The 21,119-nt window shown below is 46.4% G+C and overlaps 1 protein-coding gene across 3 annotated transcripts in view; it reads right to left on the bottom strand.

The window, feature by feature from the left end:
* The window catches only part of TRIM67 (tripartite motif containing 67), a 56,208-nt gene extending 35,674 nt beyond the window's left edge, over positions 1 to 20,534 (bottom strand). For 2 of the 3 annotated variants that reach the window (XM_069571545.1, XM_069571546.1), the window contains exon 1: positions 19,494 to 20,534. In XM_069571545.1, the coding sequence (XP_069427646.1) occupies positions 19,494 to 20,534 (1,041 nt within the window). The remainder of the gene's footprint in view (positions 1 to 19,493) is intronic. The other variant, XM_069571547.1, reaches the window with a different exon arrangement.
* Between the last annotated feature and the right edge of the window lie 585 nt (positions 20,535 to 21,119).

The following is a 21,119-nucleotide window of genomic DNA, read 5'->3' as shown; positions in this document are numbered from 1 at the left end:
GTGCTTTGGGGCAACTAAGCCCCCGTGCCACCACTACTGAGCCTGAGCTCCAGAGCCTGTGAGCGGCCGCTGCTGAAGCCCTCACTCCCTAGAGCCTGAGCTCCACAATAAGAGAAGCCACTGCAGGGAGGAAGCCTGGCACAGCAGTGAAGACCCGGCACAGCAATGAAGACCCAGCACAGCCAAAAAACAAATAAAAAATAATAAAACTAAATAAATCTTGAAAAAAAAAAAAAAGCTCAGCTCAAATGTCCCTCCCTCTTGCTGTCTCCTCTCTCCACCGCCCCTTCGTGGCTGGTGGAAATGCTACTTTTCTGGGCGCCTGCACTGGCCCACATCTCATTATACTGTACTGTCTGCGTGTGTTAACCTTTTCTTCTGCTCAGCTGTGTGGTCTTAGAGGATGGAAACTCTGCTTCATCTCTGTATAACTTACCAATGTATAATCAATAACAATAATCAATAATCAATAATTGATTATAATATTTATTATATTGATTATAATCAATAATTATAATATTGATTATATTGATTATAATCAATAATCAATCAATAATTGCTGAACAGATGAATTAAATAGTTTTTTTTTTTGACAATATGGCAGAGAAGTTTATAAAATGAACCAAAGATCAGAAGCAAGGACCAGGACTTCCCTGGTGGTCCAGTGGTTAAGAATCTGCCTGCCAATGCAGGGGACATGGGTTCGATCCCTGGTCTGGGAAGAGCCCACATGCTGTGGAGCAACTAAGCCCTGCGCCAACGCCACAGTTACTGATCCTGTGCGCCACAGCCCAGGGGCCACGACTACAGAAGCCTGCAAGCCCTAGAGCCCATGCTCTGCAACAAGAGAAGCCACAGCAAGGAGGAGCTTACACAGCACCGGGAGGAGTAGCTCCCACTTGCCACAACTAGAGAAAACCCTAGCACAGCAATGAAGACCCAGCACAAGCAAAAATAGATAAATAAAATTTCAAAATAGTAAACATTCATACACAACCTTAACTACCCAGGAGTGATGATTAAATCAGTGTGGCATGCATATGTATGTAATTATGTATGTGGTCCCTAGCAAGGTAATTATAGATGTGTATGTGTAGCGCAGAGTCGGACACAACTGAGCGACTGAACTGAACTGAACTGAGCACACAGGTAAGAATTTTAAGAGTACAAATGAATTTTCACATTTTCCTTTGCATCTTGTCTGTATTGCCTAAATATTTAGAAATGAGTATCATCTTATGTAATTGAAAAAACAATAGGGTTATTTTCACTAAAAAATTCATGTTACTAAGGTCTCATTTGAAATTTCTACCCTGAGCAGTTAAGCAATTTTACAACTGAAAACAGTCACATGCTCTTTCCCTAGATGTCCTCTGATTCAGTACATTTAGACTTCAGAACAGTGTCTTGATGCAACAATACCATTGCTTATGATAACACTGGATGGCTAATATTTTCAATATAATCAATTTGGGTGATCATCACAAGGGTTCAGAGGAAAGCCGAAGGATGACACTGCTCCCCTTGAAAGCCCTTCTCTCCTGCACCCCGCTGCTGCCCAGAGTCTACAGGGTCCTTGCTGCCACCCAACACCCACAGCCCCTCTCCCACCTCAAAGCCTTCATTCTCCCTGACCCACCACAAGGATCTGAATTCCCACTTGCCTTAATGTGCCTAGTCTCTGCTAGAAAACAATTCAAATCCATCCTGGCCAAATATTTTTATAGGGTATGAGGAGACAACTTTCCCGGTGGCTCAGATGGTAAAGAATTTGTCTGCAATGAACGTTTGATCCCTGAGTCAGGAAGATCCCCTGGAGAAGGGAAAGTGTACCCACTCCAGCATTCTTGCCTGGAGAATTCCATGGACAGAGGAGCCTGGTGGGGCTACGGTCCATGGGGTCGCAAAGATGGGACACGACTTAGTGGCTAACACTTCCGCTTTTTTTCCATGAGGAGGCAACTGGCTCCCTCTGCCTGGTGAGCAGCTTAAAGCAGTTTTTCACTGTCCTGATCCTCAGTGCCACCAAACGTGATAGAGAGGGTCACTGCAGGTGTACTCAGTTAAGATGAGGTCGTAGTGGGGTGGAGCGGCCCCTTATCCCGTAGGACTGAAGTCTTTAGAAAAGGGAAGGTTTCCCTGGTGGTCCAGGGGTTAAGAATCTGCCTGCCAACGCAGAGGACACAGGTTCGGTCCCTGGTCTGGGAAGATTTCACATGTTCCAGACCGCTAAGCCCATGCGCCACAACTACTGATCCCTCGCTCTAGAGCCCATGCTCCCCAGCAAGAGAAGCACCGCAGCGAGACGCCCGAGCACTGCAACAAAGCACCCCCACCACAACTAGAGAAAGCCCTCGCACGGCAACGGAGACCCAGTGCAGTCAAAAATTAATTAACCAGTTAATTAGAGAAAGGGGAATCTGGAGACAGACACACACAGCAGGAAGCTTGGAGTTACTCAGCCACAAGCCAAGGAGCTGCCTTGGAGTCAGGAGAGAGGCCTGGATCAACCGTTCCCAGAGCCGTCAGAGGGAGCCTGGTCCTGTGACACCCTGATCTCTGACTGCCAGCCTTCTGAGCTGTGAGACAAGAAATTTTGGTTGTGTTAAGCCACCCGGTTTGTGACAATTTGTTAAGGTAGCTGTAGCAAACTAGTATACTTTCCCCTATTCTAACACGCATGCTCGGTAGCTTCAGTCATGTCTGATCTTTTGCAACTCTATGGACTATTGGTAGCCCGCCAGGCTCCTCTGTCAGTGGGATCCTCCAGGCAAGAATACTGGAGTGGGCTGACATTTCTTCCTCCAGGGGACCTAAAAAATGTTTTTTCATATATATTCAATGAAAGTGAAAGTGTTAATCACTCAGCTGTGTCTGATTCTTGGCAACTTCATGGATTGTAGCCCACCAGTCTCCTCTGTCCATGGGATTCTCCAGGCAAGAATACTGGAGTGAGTTGCCATTCCCTTCTCCAGGGGATCTTCCTGACCCAGGGATCAAACTTGGGTCTCCCGCACTGCAGGTGGATTCTTTACCGTCTGAGTCACCAGGGAAACCCATATAATCCCTGAATGGAATCGTACTACACATGTTCTTTCTCTAGACCAGAACATGGGCTTTAAGTCCTTTAGAGAAGAGGGGACACGGCCAAGTTGCTTGCACCTTCAGGAAAGAAGCAGGAGCTACAGCGGACTGAGTGCCCTGCAGTTACCATTGGTACCTTTCTTCACTTCATCTCACTTCATCCTCACACCTTTCAAGTGTGAAAACTGAAGCTGAGAGGCATTAAGAGACTTATCTCAAGACACAGCTCTAAACTGAACCCAGAGCTTTTGATTTCAACCCCAACCCTTCCCATTATACCAGTCAGTGAGGGCCAGAAGGTTGGTCCAGGTAGTACTAGGATAGATCATCACTCTAGCGCTTATTCATGTCATGCGGTGAAGAGGCCCCACCAAGGAGACAACTGTGTCATTAGGGTGATGGCTGTTTCTCAGGCCTCCTGCAAGATCTCAGGCCCTGAAACAGTTCCCCCTTCTTTCCTGCTGTGTTTGGCCCTGACACTCACAATGATCACGATCATGATCGTGACACTGGCTCTTCTTTTCCTAGCACTTTCTGTGAGGTGTGCACTGCTTAAAATGCATGATCTCATTCCCTGAAAAGTGGTAGAGTTTTAGGATAGTTATCTCTAAAACAAAACTTCAGGGCTTCCCTGGTGGTCTAGAGATTAAGAATCTGCCGGCCAATGCAGGGGACTTGTGTCCGATCCCTGGTCTGGGAAGAAACCACGTGCTTTGGGGCAACTAAGCCTGCGGCTACAACTACTGAGCCTGAGCTCTAGAGCCTGCAAGCTGCAGCTACTGAAGCCCTCGTGCTCCAGAGCCCACGCTCCACAGCAAGAAAAGCCTCCGCAATGGGGAGCACGCACACTGCAACCAGAGAGCGGTCCCCACTCGCTGCAACTAGAGAAAACCCACGTGCAGCAGTGAAGACCCAGTGCAGCCAAAAATAAGTAAATAAACAAAATTTTAAAAAGAAAAAATATATTGAAAAAACACAACGAACTTTATTTATTCTATTTCTGCTAGTTCTGGAGCACTAAAGAGTTCAGGAATGACAGTCTAGTAAACAGACTCAATCTGTTCTCTGGACAAGATCTAAGAGCTAACATTTGGGAAAAGTCTCAACCACATTTCTAGCTATCTTCTGTCATCCCATGAGATCAATGGATAGTTTCCAAAACCACTAGTGAATATAATGGGGGAGGGGTGTGCCATGCTAATGAATGCAAATGGCTCTCTCCATCAGGGGCCAAGAAAAACACATAATTCTTCCTGCCCTCATTTCCACGCTGTTCCCTGGACTGCCCCTCCTGCATGAATCACACTGTTCCAAGAGTCACCATGAAGCTAAAAGGGACCCCACTGAAACAGTCATTTACTGTGTTGATATTAGAACACATTTTGGTGTTGAGTCACCATTCACATATTAAATAGATGTTTCTCTGGCCTCCTGGGTGCCAACTTCTCTTCTGGGTACCAACTTCTCTTCTGGGTACTGGGGGTACAAAAGGAGCAAGATGCAGCCCTTGCTGCCAAGATGTCCCAAATACAGCATTGTTTATGCATGTGATGTATTGTTGTTGTTTAAAGCAGAGACATTACTTTGCCAACAAAGGTCCATCTAGTCAAGGCTGTGGTTTTTCCAGTGGTCATGTATGGATGTGAGAGTTGCATTATAAAGAAAGCTGAGAGCCAAAGAATTGATGCTTTTGAACTGCGGTATTGGAGAAGACTCTTGAGAGTCCCCTGGACTGCAAGGAAATCCAACCAGGAAATTTCCTAAAGGAAATCAGTTCTGAATATTCATTGGAAGGACTGATGTTGAAGCTGAAACTCCAATACCTTGGTCACTTGATGCAAAGAACTGACTCATCTGAAAAGACCCTGATGCAGGGAAAGATTGAGGGCAGGAGGAGAAGGGGATGACAGAGGATGAGGTGGTTGGATGGTATCACCGACTCAATGGACATGAGTTTGAGTAAACTCCAGGAGTTGGTGACGGACAGGGAGGCCTGGTGTGCTGCAGTCCATGGGGTCAAAAGAGTTGGACATGACTGAGCCACTGAACTGAACTGAGTCACTAAGTTGTTTCCAACTCTTTGTGACCCCATGGACTGTAGCCTGCTGGGCTCCGCTGTCCTTGGCATACTGGAGTGTGTTGTTGTTTCCTTCTCTAGGGGATCTTCCTGACCCAGCAATCAAACCCGCATCTTCTGCGTCTCCTGCACCGTGGGTGAAATCTTTACCACCTGGGAAGCCCATGCATGTGATGTTTATTAAATAAAGAGAACTGGTAAGTCTCTGTCACCCACAAAATAGCACTGACAGGTGTAAATGAGAGAAGTCCGGTTAGGTGGGATTTTACATTTAAAGCTGTTTAGCACATGAGAATGAGTGTCGTGGAGACTCTGAGAAAACCCAGTTGGTAGAAAAGTAGACCAGGGCACAGCAAGACTGTGCTTGCCTGAAGAAAGGCCAGAGACCAAAGAGATCGTGTTCCGGTGGCAGCGCAACTGTCTGGGACAGGATATGGGTGCACAGACCCCTGGGCCAGAATTCTGACTTTGTCTTTGTACAAAGGCCATTCGCAGGGCAAAGCCAGGTGATTTTTTTTTTTTTAAGTCACCTATGACCCAAACTTCCTCTTTATTGGAATCAGGCCAGCCGCAGACACTGGCAACTATAACAGAATGGTTTTGGGGACAATCATGTCTGATGAGGACTTTTCTTAGAGTTTTCTATTCATGGTTGGGCTTCCATGGTGGCTCAGACAGTAAAGAATCTGCCTACAAGCGGGAGACCCAGGTTTGATCCCTGGGTCAGGAAGATCCCCTGGAGCAGGGAATGGCAACCCACTCCAGTATTTTTGCCTGGAAAACCCCTTGGACAAAGGAGCCTGGCTGGCTATAGTCCATAGGGTCACAAAGAGTTGGACACGACTGAGAACCTTTCACTATCTATGGTCAAATTATTTTAAAAAAAGAGAGAGCACTTTCTGTTCCTTTGGATACCTCCTTCCTTTCAGCTCTCCAAATCCTCCCAACACTTTGAAACCCAACTCAGCTCCAATCCCCTCCGTGCAGCCTACCCTGCCATCTGCTGTTGATCCGACTCTGCTCTGCACCCTTTTACACTTAGGGTTTAGTGCCAGTTATCTGCACTCTGGGCTTCCCAGGTGGCACTAGTGGTAAAGAACCTGCCTGCCAATGCGGGAGACACAGAAACTCGGGTTTGATCCGTGGGTTGGGAAGATCCCCTGTAGTAGGAAACGGAAACCTGCTCCCGTACTCTTGCCTGGAGAATCCCATGGGCAGAGGAGCCTGGTGAGCCACGGTCCACGGGGTCGCAGAGTCTGACATGACTGAGTGACTGAACACAATGACACATCTGAGCTCCGGTGCTGTTCTCTATTTCTCGTGCGCAAGTGGACAGACAGGCCCTTCTGTCCATCTAAAAACTAAAACTAATGACCAGTGCCAAATCGACCCCTTTACCAAACTTTTCCCATGTTCCTTTCACTGCCGCCTTGCTCCTGCAAGTCCTTTCTCTCATAGTTCCCTCACTTCTTTTTTTGCCCCCTCTCTCCTCTTAACTTAGTAAAGCTAACTGAGATGTTCAAAAGGTTTTTGCTGCCAAGTTTTTACTAGCAAACTGGATAAATATAACAACCCGGGGAAAATAATGAGAATTTACAAGAACCTTCAAAAGGGTTATAGCCAGGCTATCTCTATTCTTCACTGAAATTTGAATGAAGCCAACAGCTAATCTTTCTTAGGCTCCCAAAGTAGCTGTCCCCTAAAATGCCGCTTCTGGAATCCATTTATCCCATCATTCTCTCACCACTGTCTCAAGATCCAGAATGTTTTCTGAGTCTCAGATGCTGTGTGGGTAATTTAAGTTCCCTCACTTTTATCAGAAGCAGTGTCCTCGTTCTCAGTGCCCCTCGTGTGTGAATATGTGTTCATCCCTGGTGTTTGAAAGTAGAAACTTGACTTTCAACATCTTTGTTAACACCTCACACAATGTTGTATATTTAAGTCTCTCCTTCCGATCCCTGGGTAGGGAACATCCCCTGCAGGAGGGCATGGCGACCCACTCCAGTATTCTTGCCTGGAGAATTCCAGGGACTGAGGAGCCTGGAGGGCTACAGTCCATGGGGATGCAGAGAGTCGGACACGACTAACACTTTCACTTTTTCTTTCCCTGCTGAAAAAACTACTCATCACTCATGACTGCAGCTCAAACGCCATTTCCTCTTCAACCTCCCACTTGCTACCCTTCCCCTTCCCAATCTCCAGGCAAAATTAACTGCCTTCCCCCGCCTTCTCTCATTAGTTTATTCACTTGACAAATATGGCAGTTATTCCACTTTTGAATATCGGTTGTACAAATATTACAGGGGAGTAAAATTATCCTCACCTCTGGTTGACTGTGAGCTCCCTGTAGCGTGTTTCAAATGTATACACAACCCTCAGCGCAGCCTGTGGGTCACGTAGGTGCCCAGTGAATGCCTAGCCAACGGAATGTTTCAGTTGCATAATGCGAAGCCATGAGATGGTGTTTGTCCTTCCCACGCTGGAGGAGACACAAATGCGCCCAGGAGTGAGTCACCCTAACTGCACTCATACGTCCTGTGGACCGCACCACAGACATTCCGCCACCGTCGCCACCACCATCACTATCACGGCACCCGGAAAACCCTGAAGTCTGCGTATCCCAAGTGAAACGAAGTTCTGACAACCAGAGGAGCTTGGAGAAGTTACTCACAATGCACACAAGCAGAAATCACTTGAGGAACTACCTGAATTTTGATTTAATCTTCCTGTTGGAAGGTAATTTTGCTCTCTTGTGTCTCTCCGAGTGTTGTCAGTGAGGCACTGATTGCTCTTTGTCCTGGGCGGTCCTTCCAAGGATGCTTGCATAGACAACCACCTCGGAAACCGGACTTACTGTCTCCCTCTGGAGCAAAGAGGCCTGGGCTTAGTTAACGCCTTTTACCGAAGATTCAGCTTGCCTAAGCTCATGTTTCTCTTCGGTAAGGCAATTGACTGTGTGTGCCAATGCCATCTGGCTATCTTCACATCTCGGGGGAACTGGGCTCACGGAAACGGCACAGACGTGCTGATACTATGACTGTTGCTACTGCTGTGAGTAATAAACTGTCTTAGTTCTCACCCAGGAGTTTCACGTCTCCTGTCCACATCCATGAACTGTGGCAAATGTATGTGTAAGCTTGTACATAGGCTAAACTCTCAAATCTCTCATGGTTCCTGACAGCCCCTCAGCAAGGTCTTCTGGCCCTAATGGGCCCTGACTTCCCCTCTGAGCATCTTCCCCTCCAAACAAGCTACAGAAGTGGAACCCTGCTGAGCTATGTGGAAGACAAATATTCATCAGGAATAAACTGCAAATACTTGTACAGGAAGCCAACTTGAGAGGTGATAATCACACCCTCCAAACAAGCTGAGTGTGGTGATATTCACAGGAAAGCTGTAAAACAGGACAAATGATCCTGCAGTCAAGACCAGGCATAGTCATTCTGGAGATTCTTTATTGTAAGGGACTGAAAGGGAGAAGGGAGCAGTCATGCATCCCACTGACTGGGAGGGTCCCTATTTCTTGTTCTGAACATTTTCAAACAGTATTTTGCTTGTGTAACAGTGACTAGGCGCTGTTCAAAAGTAGAGGACTTTCTTAACAAGATTTTCCAGAAGTTTCCTTTTCTTTTTTGCTTTATGCAAGCAAGACACTTGCTAGATTATTCATTCATCTATTTAGTTCAAAGGGGATTTAAGACAGCTTTCAACGGTTTATAGAATTCACGATTGCGTTACTTAAAGATAAACGAAGGATGCAGCAAATGGAGCTGGAAATGAGGCTCAAAATTTATAACATAAATTTCACACCAAATTGTATCCATTGTGTACACACCAAATATTTGGCTCTAAGCATTTTGGCAACCAAAGAGAAAAGTGAAATCTGACTACTTGCATAGTCTAAAGGGTCTATGACGTTTTAAAAGGGAGACATCTGCACCTCAGAGCTGGCTTGAAGGAGAGATGTGAGAGTCACCACAGGAAAATACAAAGCCCTTCCAGGACCCTTATCTCCCTCCAAATAAAAACCTTAAGCCACTGGGGACAAACAGCAAAACCTGTCCCTTTCCCCTACCACCCCAAGCAAAGTGAAGACCCCACAGGGCTGGAGACAGCGAGAAGGAAAATACCAATCTTCCTGGAGAAGAGCAGGGGACAGCCATGGGTCCAGACCATTCAAGGCTTCCTACTGCTGGGAAAGGCAGGACAACTGAGAAGATGCAGAGAAAAGAGAAAAGAGAAAAAGGGACTAATTTGTTGACTTGCCACAGCCGAGGAAAGAATCAGTGAACTTAAAGAGAGATCAATAGAAACTAATGAAACTGTAACACAGAGACAAAAAGAATGATTAAAGGAAAAAGAACAGCGCGTTCAAGAACTGTGGAACAATATCAAACAGGGTAACATACATGTAACAGGAACACCAGCAGTAAAAGAGAGAGACGGAGAGCAGAGCAAAAGAATCATCTGAAGATACCAGATGAGAATTTGCCAAAAATAGTAAGACATCAAACCATGAATCAAAGAAGCTCAGAGAATGCTGAGCAGCATTCAGTTCAGTCGCTCAGTCGCGTCTGACTCTTTGCAACCCTGTGGACTGCAGCACTTCAGGCTTCCCTGTCCTTCACCACCTCATGTCCATTGAATCGACGATGTCATCCAACCATCTCATCCTCTGTCATCCCCTTCTCTTCCTGCCTTCATCTTTCCCAGCAACAGGGTCTTTTCCAATGAGCTAAGCAGCATATGAATGCATAAACTTCTCTCCATTTTTGGACTTTCCTCGTGGCCCAGTGGTTAAGAGTCCACCTGCCAATGTGGGGGACATGGGTTCGATCCCTGCTCAGGGAAGAGTCCACATGCTGTGGGGCAACTAAGGCCATGCCCCACAACTGCTAAGCCCACTGCACCGCGACTACTGAAGCCCAAGTGCCTAACCCGTGCTCCTAGAGCTTGTGCCTCGCAACAAGAGAAGCCACCACAGTGAGAAGCCTGCGCGCCACAACTAGCAAGTAACCCCCACTCGCCACAGCTAGGGACAGCCCATGCACAGCAATGAGTGTCAACTACAGCCGGCAACAGAAAACAACTTCCCATCTCTGCTGCCTTCGGCCTCGTCCAAGTCCCTATTTATAGTCCAAGTGACTCCCATTGCCTCTCAGTGGTCTCCTTCCTCTACTCTTATCCCCTACCACCCATTTTCCAACCACAGTAAAACAAATATTAAAAAAAAAAAACCACATCACTCCTCAGCGTAAAGTCCCCCAGTCATCTCCCTTTGCATTTAACATGAAATCGCATGGGTTCCCTGCACCCTCTGGATCCCATCTGTATCTGCTCCTGCCGCTTATCCACTTTTTTCATGTACCCTAAAGGTTCTTGGGTCTTGCTCTCCTTGTGAAGTGAGCTGTCTTCGGAACTGTGCTGGGCTGGTTACTTCTCAGGCAATCTTCAAACCTTGCTTTTTCCAACTTTCCCCATGAACAAGTCTGCCTAACTGCTTTTTATCACATTTTTTACTTCCATTGTAGTACTTATTATTATCAGAAATTATCCAATGTATTTGCTTGTTCCTCCCCCCCCCCCCCACCTCTGGAATTGTATTTCTACTCTTTTTTTTTTCCCAATGTATTTACTTGTTTATGCACATGTTGATTTTCTCTCTCTAGGGAAAGATCTCTGCTCTTGGGAGGGAAAAACATGCCCTTCCATGGCCTTGGTGCTTACAGTGGTCCCTGGCATGATACTGGCACTGAAGATTTCAGTGTTGATTGAATAAGCAGTTAGGTCATTTAAAGAATAAATATGCATTAGTGGCTGAGGTTCAGAGGAAGGAATTACAGGTCAAGAGGTGTCATCAACATTTAAGTTATCCTCAATGAGTGCTAGAGATGAATTTTAGTCATGTGGGTACACAGCTCGGCTGAGAGGTAGCCAGACATTTGATAACACATGATTTATGGAGTGATGTTAGCCACAATTCTCTTTTTCAAAGAGGACTGTCATTTCTGATTATTCATATTTTATTGGTTTTCTGGTTTTATAGGTATCACCCGGAATATATAGATATCAAATTATAAGGAAGAATTTGGAGACTGGACAAGTACAAAATTTGCCTAATTTCCTAACACAACATTGACCTATTTTTTAAAACGACGCACTGTCTGGACAGGTTTTTCAGATGCCATGTGACCAAGGCCCAGATTCTCCTGCTGGATGAGTGCTGGAGGGGTCCAGATTCCAGTCTCTTATGGCTGGCATTTAGACTCCACCACCTCACCGGTTCCTGTCTCTTGTGGGTCCTTCCCTATTCTCTCTTTCCTGCAAACCACTTCTTCCTTCTGTAGCCACATGAGAAATGAGGAGACAGAGCTATCTGATCTTCTTGATTTCCCCCAGCACTCAAATTCTTTTATCCTATTTGTTCTAAAGAGGATGCACTGTCTCCTTGTGTCCTTTCATCCCCCTTTTCTGTGGCCCATCGCAGTCAAACGAGGGAGGGGTTGTGCCCGACGTGCTGCTCCACTTTCTAGACTAGGTGTCCACCCACCCTTTATTTGTTCCCATTCCTAATGACTCTTTAGGGGATGCCGGATGCCACCTGTTTTTGTTCAGATACACAGAGTATTCTGTTACATTTTTGTAGTCAATTGAAAGGTACAAAGGAGGAAACTTGATCATCATTTTATAGAATCATTTCACAAATTGCTGTGCAATTGTGACAATCCCCTCAACCTCACTATTCCTCATCTGCAAAGGAGGAGGCTGGAGTTATAATTTCTGCTAGGAAACAGCCTACCCTAGAAAATGGAAATTCTAAGCAGGGAGGTGTGAATTCATGAGAGCCCCACAATATCTGCCTGGATTTTCTCCTGCTCCTTTGGGTTTCATGGTTCCGAGAGTTCCAACCTCCCTCATTCTCTGAGCAGGCCCTTCAAAACTGCCCAAAGAGTGGGTAAAGCACCCTCTTTGCTTCTTTATAGAAGGACTAAGACACACACCCAAAGGAAACCCAGATACACAAACATCAGTGAACATGTTTCTGTTCAGGCCGGGGAAGCAGCGAAGAGCATCTGTCTGAAGTTCCCTTCTCACGAGATACCCATGCTCTGGCCCAGGAGGGTTCAGGCAGCACCACTGCCCCTCAGAGCTTCCTGCCTCTCTCTGGGTCAGGGGTTTTTTGAGCACCACACTGCCTCCCTCCTAGCACCCAGAATCTGGTGAGCTTGAAGATTCCCAGGGTAATTAAGACTCTGGTTCAAACCTCTCAGCCCCACTAGAGTCCCCTTTACACTGCTTCTCAGATGACATGCACAGAGTGTTGGGCCCAGTGCCCTTGAGCCCCCAAGTATTCCCATCAGGGCTTCTCAAACTTTAACATCTATCTGGATCAACTAGGGATGTTGCTGAATTCAAATCATGAGTCAGTGGCTGTGGCGGGTCTCAAGATTCCACATTTCCAAAGAGCTCCCAGTGCCGCTGCTGTGCTGCAGACCACTCTTTGAGTCACGAGACCCTAGTCTAGAAGTTGGCACTTTCCCCCCATAAAGAGACAGACAGTGAATATTTTTTGGCTTTGCAGGCTATAGATCTCTGGTCACAGCTACCCAACCCTACCAAAAACAACCATTGCCCAAAGAAGCCATGGGCAGAGTGTAAGCAAATGAGGATGGCTGTGTCCCAGGAAAACTTTATTTACAGAAACAGGCGGAATGCCAGCACATCAGCCCCTCTAATCCATCTCAGAGATTAGGAGATCTCTCCTTTTTAAAACAATCTATCTCGCTGGCATCTACAAGCAAGGTCCCGTCTCCACCAATGTAGACCCAGATACAGGACATCCCACTGCAGGCTAAAAATAGAACACCTTAGCCATGGAGTGACCACCAGGACCATACTAGGAAACACATTCTTCTGTAGTAATCTGGGGTTTTCCTTTCACAGTCTCTAAGGTCCTTCTTAATTCTCCTGAACCGCTATCCTCCACAGTCTTCAAAGAGAAGAGAAAGCAATTCGAGTTTCTGGATTCTTGCTTTCTCTCAAACACACTTTTTGTTTTTCGGAAGTATGGAATGATGAGGAAAGAAGGTACTTCAAAGCTTGTAACACAAGAGTTCTTTCTGATAGTTGTTCCTGAATTACTGACCTGCCTGGAATTAAATCCAGGCATGAGGCAGGCTACAGCCCTGGTGGCTTTAAAGACAGTGGTGATACTAACACAGAGGGTCGTTTCAGAGGACAGTGCAGCCTCTGCTTATCAGAGTCAGCTCTTGTTCCCAGGCATCTAAGCAGTTTTGCCACTGGTTCTTAGCCAGTCTGGGACTGTTGCAATTCATTTCTCAGAGCTCCAGAGTTGGTTAAAGAGTCAACATTTCAAACAACCCACGTTTCCACTCGGATTGTGTATATTTCCATGCTGCATGCTCTGACAGCTCTGAGAGATTTCTGTTAAGTAACTCTCAGCTGGCAGTAATTAGCCAGAAATCTGGAAACTTCAGACCTCCCAGATATTTGCCAAACACTTCTCTTTACCTAAATCTCTTCCCCCCGCTTTCAATCCCCCTCAAAAATGCCTTAGATGGGCCCTGAAGCATTGGTCTTTTCATGGGCCTTAATTCAAGAGGGGATAGGTGGCACTACTGGTAAAGAACCCGCCTGCTGATGCAGGAGACCTAAGAGGCTCGGGTTTGATCCCTGGGTTGGGAAGATCCCCTGGAGGAGGGCATGGCAATCCACTCCAGTGTTCTTGCCTGGAAAACTCCATGGACAGAGGAGCCTGGTGGGCTATGGTCCATAGGGTTACAAAGAGTTGGACGCTACTGAAGTGACTTAGCACACACACACATATTTAAGCAATAGTTATACATATTAAACCAGTTTTTGAGCGTAGACAGATCACAGGCAGGTAGTTATAAAAATCTAGATACTGTGATCCTCTTTAAAAATAATTCTAATAATAATGTAATGAAAATAGCAAACAATGGTTACTAGAAACAAGACAATCCATTTATTTGTTTTCCTCCATGGTCCTTGTCAACATGAATTAAAAATTTTTAATATACTTTTGCTATTGGGAGAAAAGATAGGTATGAACTTTATGGAAAGCAATTTGGCAACATTAATCAGATATCTGAAAGCCAGATCTCCTTTGATATAGCAGCTCCATATTTATAAATTTAACTTAAGGTGATTATTAAGGATATAGGCATAGATTTAACTTGAAAAATGTTCCTATCAGCAAAAGACTGAAAACACCTAGATAATAAAGTCCAGCATTAGGATGTGGATAAATGCTTACAATGGAATAACATGCAGCCATCCAAAATGATGTACATTAATTGACAAGAAAGATATTCATATTGTATTGTTAAAGAAAAAAAAAGACAATTATAAAATAAATAGATAATAGAATTCTAGAAGGAAAAAACTCCAAAATGTTAGAATTCGTTTTTCTCGGCAAATTGAAATTTGGGGATGATGTTTAATTTCTACGTCTCTACACCTGTAATTCTAATGCTTAACAAAGAGCATTTATTCCCTGAGTTATAATGTACCACAAATATTCTAATAAATATATTTATGACCATATACAATCATGATTACATGTTCTGCTTTTGTCATTTATGTGTTATCTTTTAATGGAGAAAGTCTTTCCTCTGAGACTTTAAAGTTTAATCCCATTCTTTATCTCTTCTATAAAAATAAGGTAGGACCAGGCTGCTGAGAAGATCCTTGGGACGTGGCAGTAACCTGAAGTCCTGTCTTTCCTGTGATTTTTAGACCTTACTGTCTCCTTTGCTCTTGTGAAATGCTGATTCATTGGGAACTGTATTCCTGGGGTACAATGAGATTTTGTTTTGCTTCTCTTCTATTGGTCATGGTTCTCAAAAGACTTCTGAAGAAGGGCTTATCCAGCAGTCCCTACCTCAGTTCAAGAATCAACTTCTAACCATTTTAATTCAGAGTCCTGCACTCAGCAGGAGTTACAGTGGTTGCTGACATTCTTTGACATGACACACTAGGAAGAGGTCCATCCCACAGTGACCCTCTCCTACTAGTTTCAGGAAAATTAGAATTCCACCCAATAGCAAAAAGATAGAAGCTCTCATGGAAAGCCTCCCTTCTTTGTCTTATCTTTCGCACTGCATTGCTTCTTCACATCAAATTCTTTGAAATGATTAAGCCTTTTCCAGGAGAATCATTTAAAAATGTGTTTGGCCAAGACCTGAAGTGTTTACACTGTTTTTGAGAGGTGATAATCAACCTTGTTTCAAAATAGATTTCAGTGTCACTTACACATCTCTTTGCCTAAGAATCACTAATTAGATGGCAAGCTCTAGTCGCACTGGAGAGGAATTAAAGCTTTGCTTCAGGCTTCTGCAGTCATAGGGATATTAGAGAAATATTTCTGTCCTGATTCTAGTTCTGGTAGTGCACCAAGATTGTCATGGCTCCTGGAATTTTCAGGCTATGACAGTAATGACGATAACAACAAAATCCAGAGACTTTAATAAGTTTTACTAAAGAACTCAAACAGCCACAGTGGGGGTGTGAAATCGAGTTTATCTTTCAAAAGTAGTCATCTAGGGACTTTCCTGGCAGTCCAGTGGTTAAGACTTTGCCTTCCAGAGCATGGGGTTCTATCCCTGGTTAGGGATCCCATAGGCCTCGGGGCCAAACAACCAAAACATAAAACAGAAGCAATCTCATAACAAATAATGACTTTAAAAATGCTCCACATAAAAAAATAATCTTAAAAACAAACAAACAAAAGTAGCCACCTTCACAGCTCAGAATGGTGGTCTAGATGCCTGCTCACAAATCAAGGTCAAACTTTCCATCAGGGCTGTCTCTGTTATCTTTTCTTTAGATTTTCAACCCCTACTTGAGATGATAAGGAGCACTTAATGATTTCCCGTTCTGTAGAAAAACAGCACCTGGTGAAAGAGAATAGCAGAACTTCCTCTCATTCTTGAAAAGAAGTTTTCACAAAAGTATCTCATAGAATGCCTTCTTTACTTAGGAGTATGTCTTAGTTCCCTGAAGACGTGATATTAAATTGAGACACTTAGATTCTGCATAGCTGTGTTTTCCTCAGATAACTGTCCCACTCTATTGAGCAAATACTATGGATTCTTTTCACATTTCCTCAGATAAAAATGTTGTAAAACTGCTGTTGACACCAAATCAAGATGACCAGTGTTTTCCCCGCATGATCTTGGTTATTGAAACCATTGCTCATTATCCAACTCACTTTCCCAGGTAAGAGACTTAGTCTTTTAAAATTGCAGATTCACTTCAACTCATTTTAGTTTCCACTCTACACTAAGCCTAAGCATTTAGGTGGCAATGTCTGAAATTAGTTCTAGCTATCTAAGCTGTGAAAATTTACCAGTTTGTAAATCTGAATGGGAATCTTGTCTTGAAAATCGATCACAACCTCTTTGCAGAAGATTTCTTTAGTTGTAAAATAATGTCTCTTCACTTGAAAGATAAAATAAACAAGGCAGCTACAATTATCATGAAGTGATATGCAACAAAAGGTCATATGTCATATGTCAAAGGTCATATGAATGACAGCTCACTGGAGGACATTCTCATTTCGCACAAAGCTATTTTAGGGCTCAGCATGCTACCAGTTCCTGTTTTCTCCAGACTGCCAAATCACTGCGGTCAAATAAGAGCTATCTGCTGTTGCCTTATAGCTTTCTGCAAGTTTAGTGCTTTTAAGGATTAAGACTATAATTTACCCAGCCGTGTCTGACTCTTTGCGACCCCATGGATTGTAGCCTGCCAGACTCCTCCATGGAATTCTCCAGACAAGAATACTGGAGTGGGGAGACTTTGCCCTCTCCAGGGGATCTTCACAAGCCAGGGATCAAACCTGGATCTCCTGCATTGCAAGCAGATTCTTTACCATGTGAGACACCAGGGAAGGCAATAATAATAATAATAATAATAATAATAATAATAATAAATATACATAGGTTACTGTGAGTCAGGTACTGTGCTAGAGGGTAAATATACAGTATTATACTTACCCTAACAACAACTATCTGAGTTAGACATTATTCAGTGGGCTTAAAATTGTGCCTAAATGTTTATAGCAAGTGAATTACAAACCCTGAGAGTTGGTTCTAGGTCTGCGCAACTTACAACATGGTTTCTCTCAGAGACATGAGAAATAGAATATTTCAACACACAAAGATGCCACAGTCACCAGCAACTGCAGCCACCATGGACGGTGAGCTGGTGAACTCTGAGGGAACTCAGCCACCATGGACGGTGAGCTGGTGAACTCTGAGGGAACTCAGCCACCATGGACGGTGAGCTGGTGAACTCTGAGGGAACTCAGCCACCATGGACGGTGAGCTGGTGAACTCTGAGGGAACTCAGCCACCATGGACGGTGAGCTGGTGAACTCTGAGGGAACTCAGCCACCATGGACGGTGAGCTGGTGAACTCTGAGGGAACTCAGCCACCATGGACGGTGAGCTGGTGAACTCTGAGGGAACTCAGGAAGGAAAGAATTCCAGCCTTCTAGTAGCCATCACTGCAGCCACTCCCTATGGTAAGCCCTGAGGAAACTAAGGATGTGAATAAAACACAGGATATTGGCCCCCAATAGCTGAGGTGCATATCAAAGGAATGATTTCAGTGAGCCCAGACTCTTGCATCTTCCCATATACGAAAAGCCCTAAATTCCTCAGCTTGAGTTATCTGCTTTTCTTTAATTAATGATAATCTTTTGATGTTCAGACTTGCCCTTATTTGCAAAATTTCTGTATAACCTGGTTCCTCCCGTCACCTCTTTGGAGCAGTTCTCTCAAGATTTCTTGAGCTGCTGCCTCCCGGGCATGAAGTTCTAAATATTTCCACTAAATAAAACAAAACTCTCAACTTTTAGGTTGTGAATATTTTTAAGTCCACAGACAGTATTGATATTTTTATGTATTATTGTTTTGATGGAGGTGGTCTGTGCACTGTAGGCTATTTCACAGCTTCTTGGCCTCTAACCCAGATGCCAGGGGCAACTTCCTAAGTGTGACAACCAAAACTGTCTCCAGACATTGGCAATGTCCTATAAGGAGAGTGAAATTGTTCCCAAATGAGAATCACTGCCCTAGAATTAGGGATTTGACTCCAGATTTCTCTTTTCTGGCCTATAATGCAGATTTCTCTCTCCAGGGTGGATTGCTGAAGTGTTCTTCATTTTTTTTCTCTGAAAATGTTGAGTTACAGAAATAACTGACACACTGTAGCAGAAATTGTATAGCAACTGTATGTAATAAATCTATAGTATAAATGGTTGGCCCCTTCTTCTCTCCCCACTGTGCTCTCCTTTTTGTCCATTTCCAGTTGGATGATATGAAGAGATAATTTATTATTATTATTATTATTATTGCCTTCCCTGGTGTCTCATATGGTAAAGAATCTGCTTGCAATGCAGGAGATCCAGGTTTGATCCCTGGCTTGTGAAGATCCCCTGGAGAGGGCAAAGTCTCCCCACTCCAGTATTCTTGTCTGGAGAATTCCATGGAGGAGTCTGGCAGGCTACAAGTTGCCTTATTTTCCTGTGTCTTTCCTCCTCAATCAGAATACACACTTCTTGTTGGGCTCTTTGGAGACCTCCTGCTTCTCTGTGGGGAAAGAGTTTACTGGAAAGAGGACATTGAACGATAAACATACAAACTTGCCGTTGGACTCTTTGAACAAGGAACCTGGATCACTCATTTTAGCAGTGAGTCCAGTTGCTCAGCCTGGACTTGGATTAGGAAGTTAAGGGATGTTTGTTAGAAAAACTGACCTCACTCATGCCTTGGAGTCTGATCAAGTGCCTCACCTGATTTTGAAGGCTTTTCTCCTGCTGTGTCAGATATGAAGATACATTGGCAGCCACAAGTGTATGCAAGTTGCATATTAGAGGCTGTTCCTTCCCACTAGGGAGGTGGCATTCCCAGGCAAGTCCCTGGGAAGATGGCTTAAAGCAGCCTGAAGATGAGTGTGCTTTCTGTCTTCCTAAGAGCTTACTCTGCAACCCTGCCACACTTCCATCACCCAGAGTCCCAGTAAGAGAAAGTCTCTCTATAAATCCAGGTGCCATAAATCCAAAGGGGTCATCAATGTAACTTACTAGTCAACTTTGGGAGTGAAAGAGTCCTGCGACCTGCTTCTGCATTCTGGATGACTTTCGGGTAGAATCAAAACAGCCTCAAGGGGGAGGGGACCTAGTATGTCATCTTTCCATTCCCTTCCCATTTCCAGCACCAACGGGAGGGGACACCCTTTTCTTTGCTCCCGTGTCCGCGTGCCCCGCCCAGCGGGTGCTCACCTTGTGCTGTTTCCACATGGCCCCCAGCGGCTTCACCTCGTGCTTGCCATGCCGACCTTCCTCCAGGCACAGATAGCACACCGGGGTTCGGCAGCTTAAGCAGTACATGCTGTAGTTCTCCATTTCGTGTTCGGGGCACGTAGGGTACTTGCGGGCGGTGTTGCCCCCCGCCGCTCCGGCCCCGGTGGCTCCCGGGCTCTTGCAGCCGCCGCTTCCGCTGGGGGCGCCCTGGACAGCGCCTGGGGACCCGGAGGCGACCTCGGATGGCGCGGGCGGCGGCGGCGGCTGCACCAGGCGATGCTTAGCGAAGGGTCCCCGGGACGGATGGCACTTGAGCTGGCAGGCAGCGCAGTAGAGCACGTCACACTGCTCGCAGAGCGTAGCGGCCGGCTCCGGCGGGGTGCGGTCGCACAACTGGCAGATGGCCACCGCAGCCGCTGCGGACGACCCCGGCGCCGCCCCGCGGCCCTGCTGATACCGCTGCACGATGGCCTCAAGCAGTCGGTTGCGCTGGAAGCCGCGCAGGCCGCGGTGGTCCAGGGAAGCGCTGCGGTGGCACTGCGGGCACGTGATGGAGCTTGAGGACGAGGACAGCGAGGAGCAGGCGGCGCCCCGGGCAGCAGCGGCGGAGGAGCCGGGAGGCGCGGGCACCATGGGCAGCACTCGAACCCCGTTTGGGGACTTGAGGCTCGGGGTGTAAGAGCCATAACCGCTGTCTGTCTCACTGTACAAGCTCAGCTTGTCCGCGTGGTCGCTGCCGCCTCCCGCACCGCCGCCCAGGCCGCCAGCTGCGCTTCCGCCCGCTCCGCTGCAAGCCGGGCCAGCCGCTGCCTCCTGGTCTAGAGGGGGCGCGGCGGCGGCGCCTGAGGACAGCGCTGAGCCCCGAGAGTGCAGAAGCGGCGGGGGCAGGTGTTGCTCACCGTCCGGGGTCTGCATCGCGATGGTACGAGCACAAGGCAGGCAGACATTGTGGGAACATGGCAAGATGATGGGCTCCCGAAACAGGGAGCCGCACACTGGGCACTTCAGCTCCTCCTCCATCGCTGAGCCGGCGGAGAACTGCTCAGGGTGGAAGGTGGAATGGCCCAAGCTCCGCAGACGGGCAGAGGAGAATAAGTGAGGTTAGCACCAGTGAGATGGGAGGAGGGAGCATCACACGGGCATGACTACTTTGCAACCCGTGGGCACGCCCCTCTCTCTGTCCTGGGGCCACCGCCCATAGACAATTAGGTGAGGGGGAAGAGGTAAAAGAGGGTCCTCACCTCTTGCCCGCGAGGCTCCTGCACCAGAGGCTTCAACCTGCGGCCAGAGTCCGGGGCCGGTCGGCTGCCCCCGAGGTGGCCTGCGAGATGCTTTAGGTGATGAATCAGCACTAGCGCCGCCGCCGGCAGCAGCGGGCGTCTCCTCTCCACATCAGGACTGGATGCTGGGTTGCGGATCGCTAGCTCTCCCGTTTCAGCCCTTCGGTTCCAGATTCCAGTGGGCAGCTGTCCAGGAGCCCCCTTTGCCCTCGCCCCGCCCCTAGTCCGGGCGATCTTTGAAAAGGAGGGCGAGTAGGCCGCTTGGCCTTGGGGCTGGGTTCAGCACCACGAGGCGACGGACAGCGCCCGGGAACCGAAGGTGCAG

Source organism: Ovis canadensis, chromosome 25 (assembly GCF_042477335.2).
Source record: "Ovis canadensis isolate MfBH-ARS-UI-01 breed Bighorn chromosome 25, ARS-UI_OviCan_v2, whole genome shotgun sequence".
Classification (NCBI taxonomy): Eukaryota; Metazoa; Chordata; class Mammalia; order Artiodactyla; family Bovidae; genus Ovis; species Ovis canadensis.
This window is presented reverse-complemented; position numbering and strand designations above follow the sequence as displayed.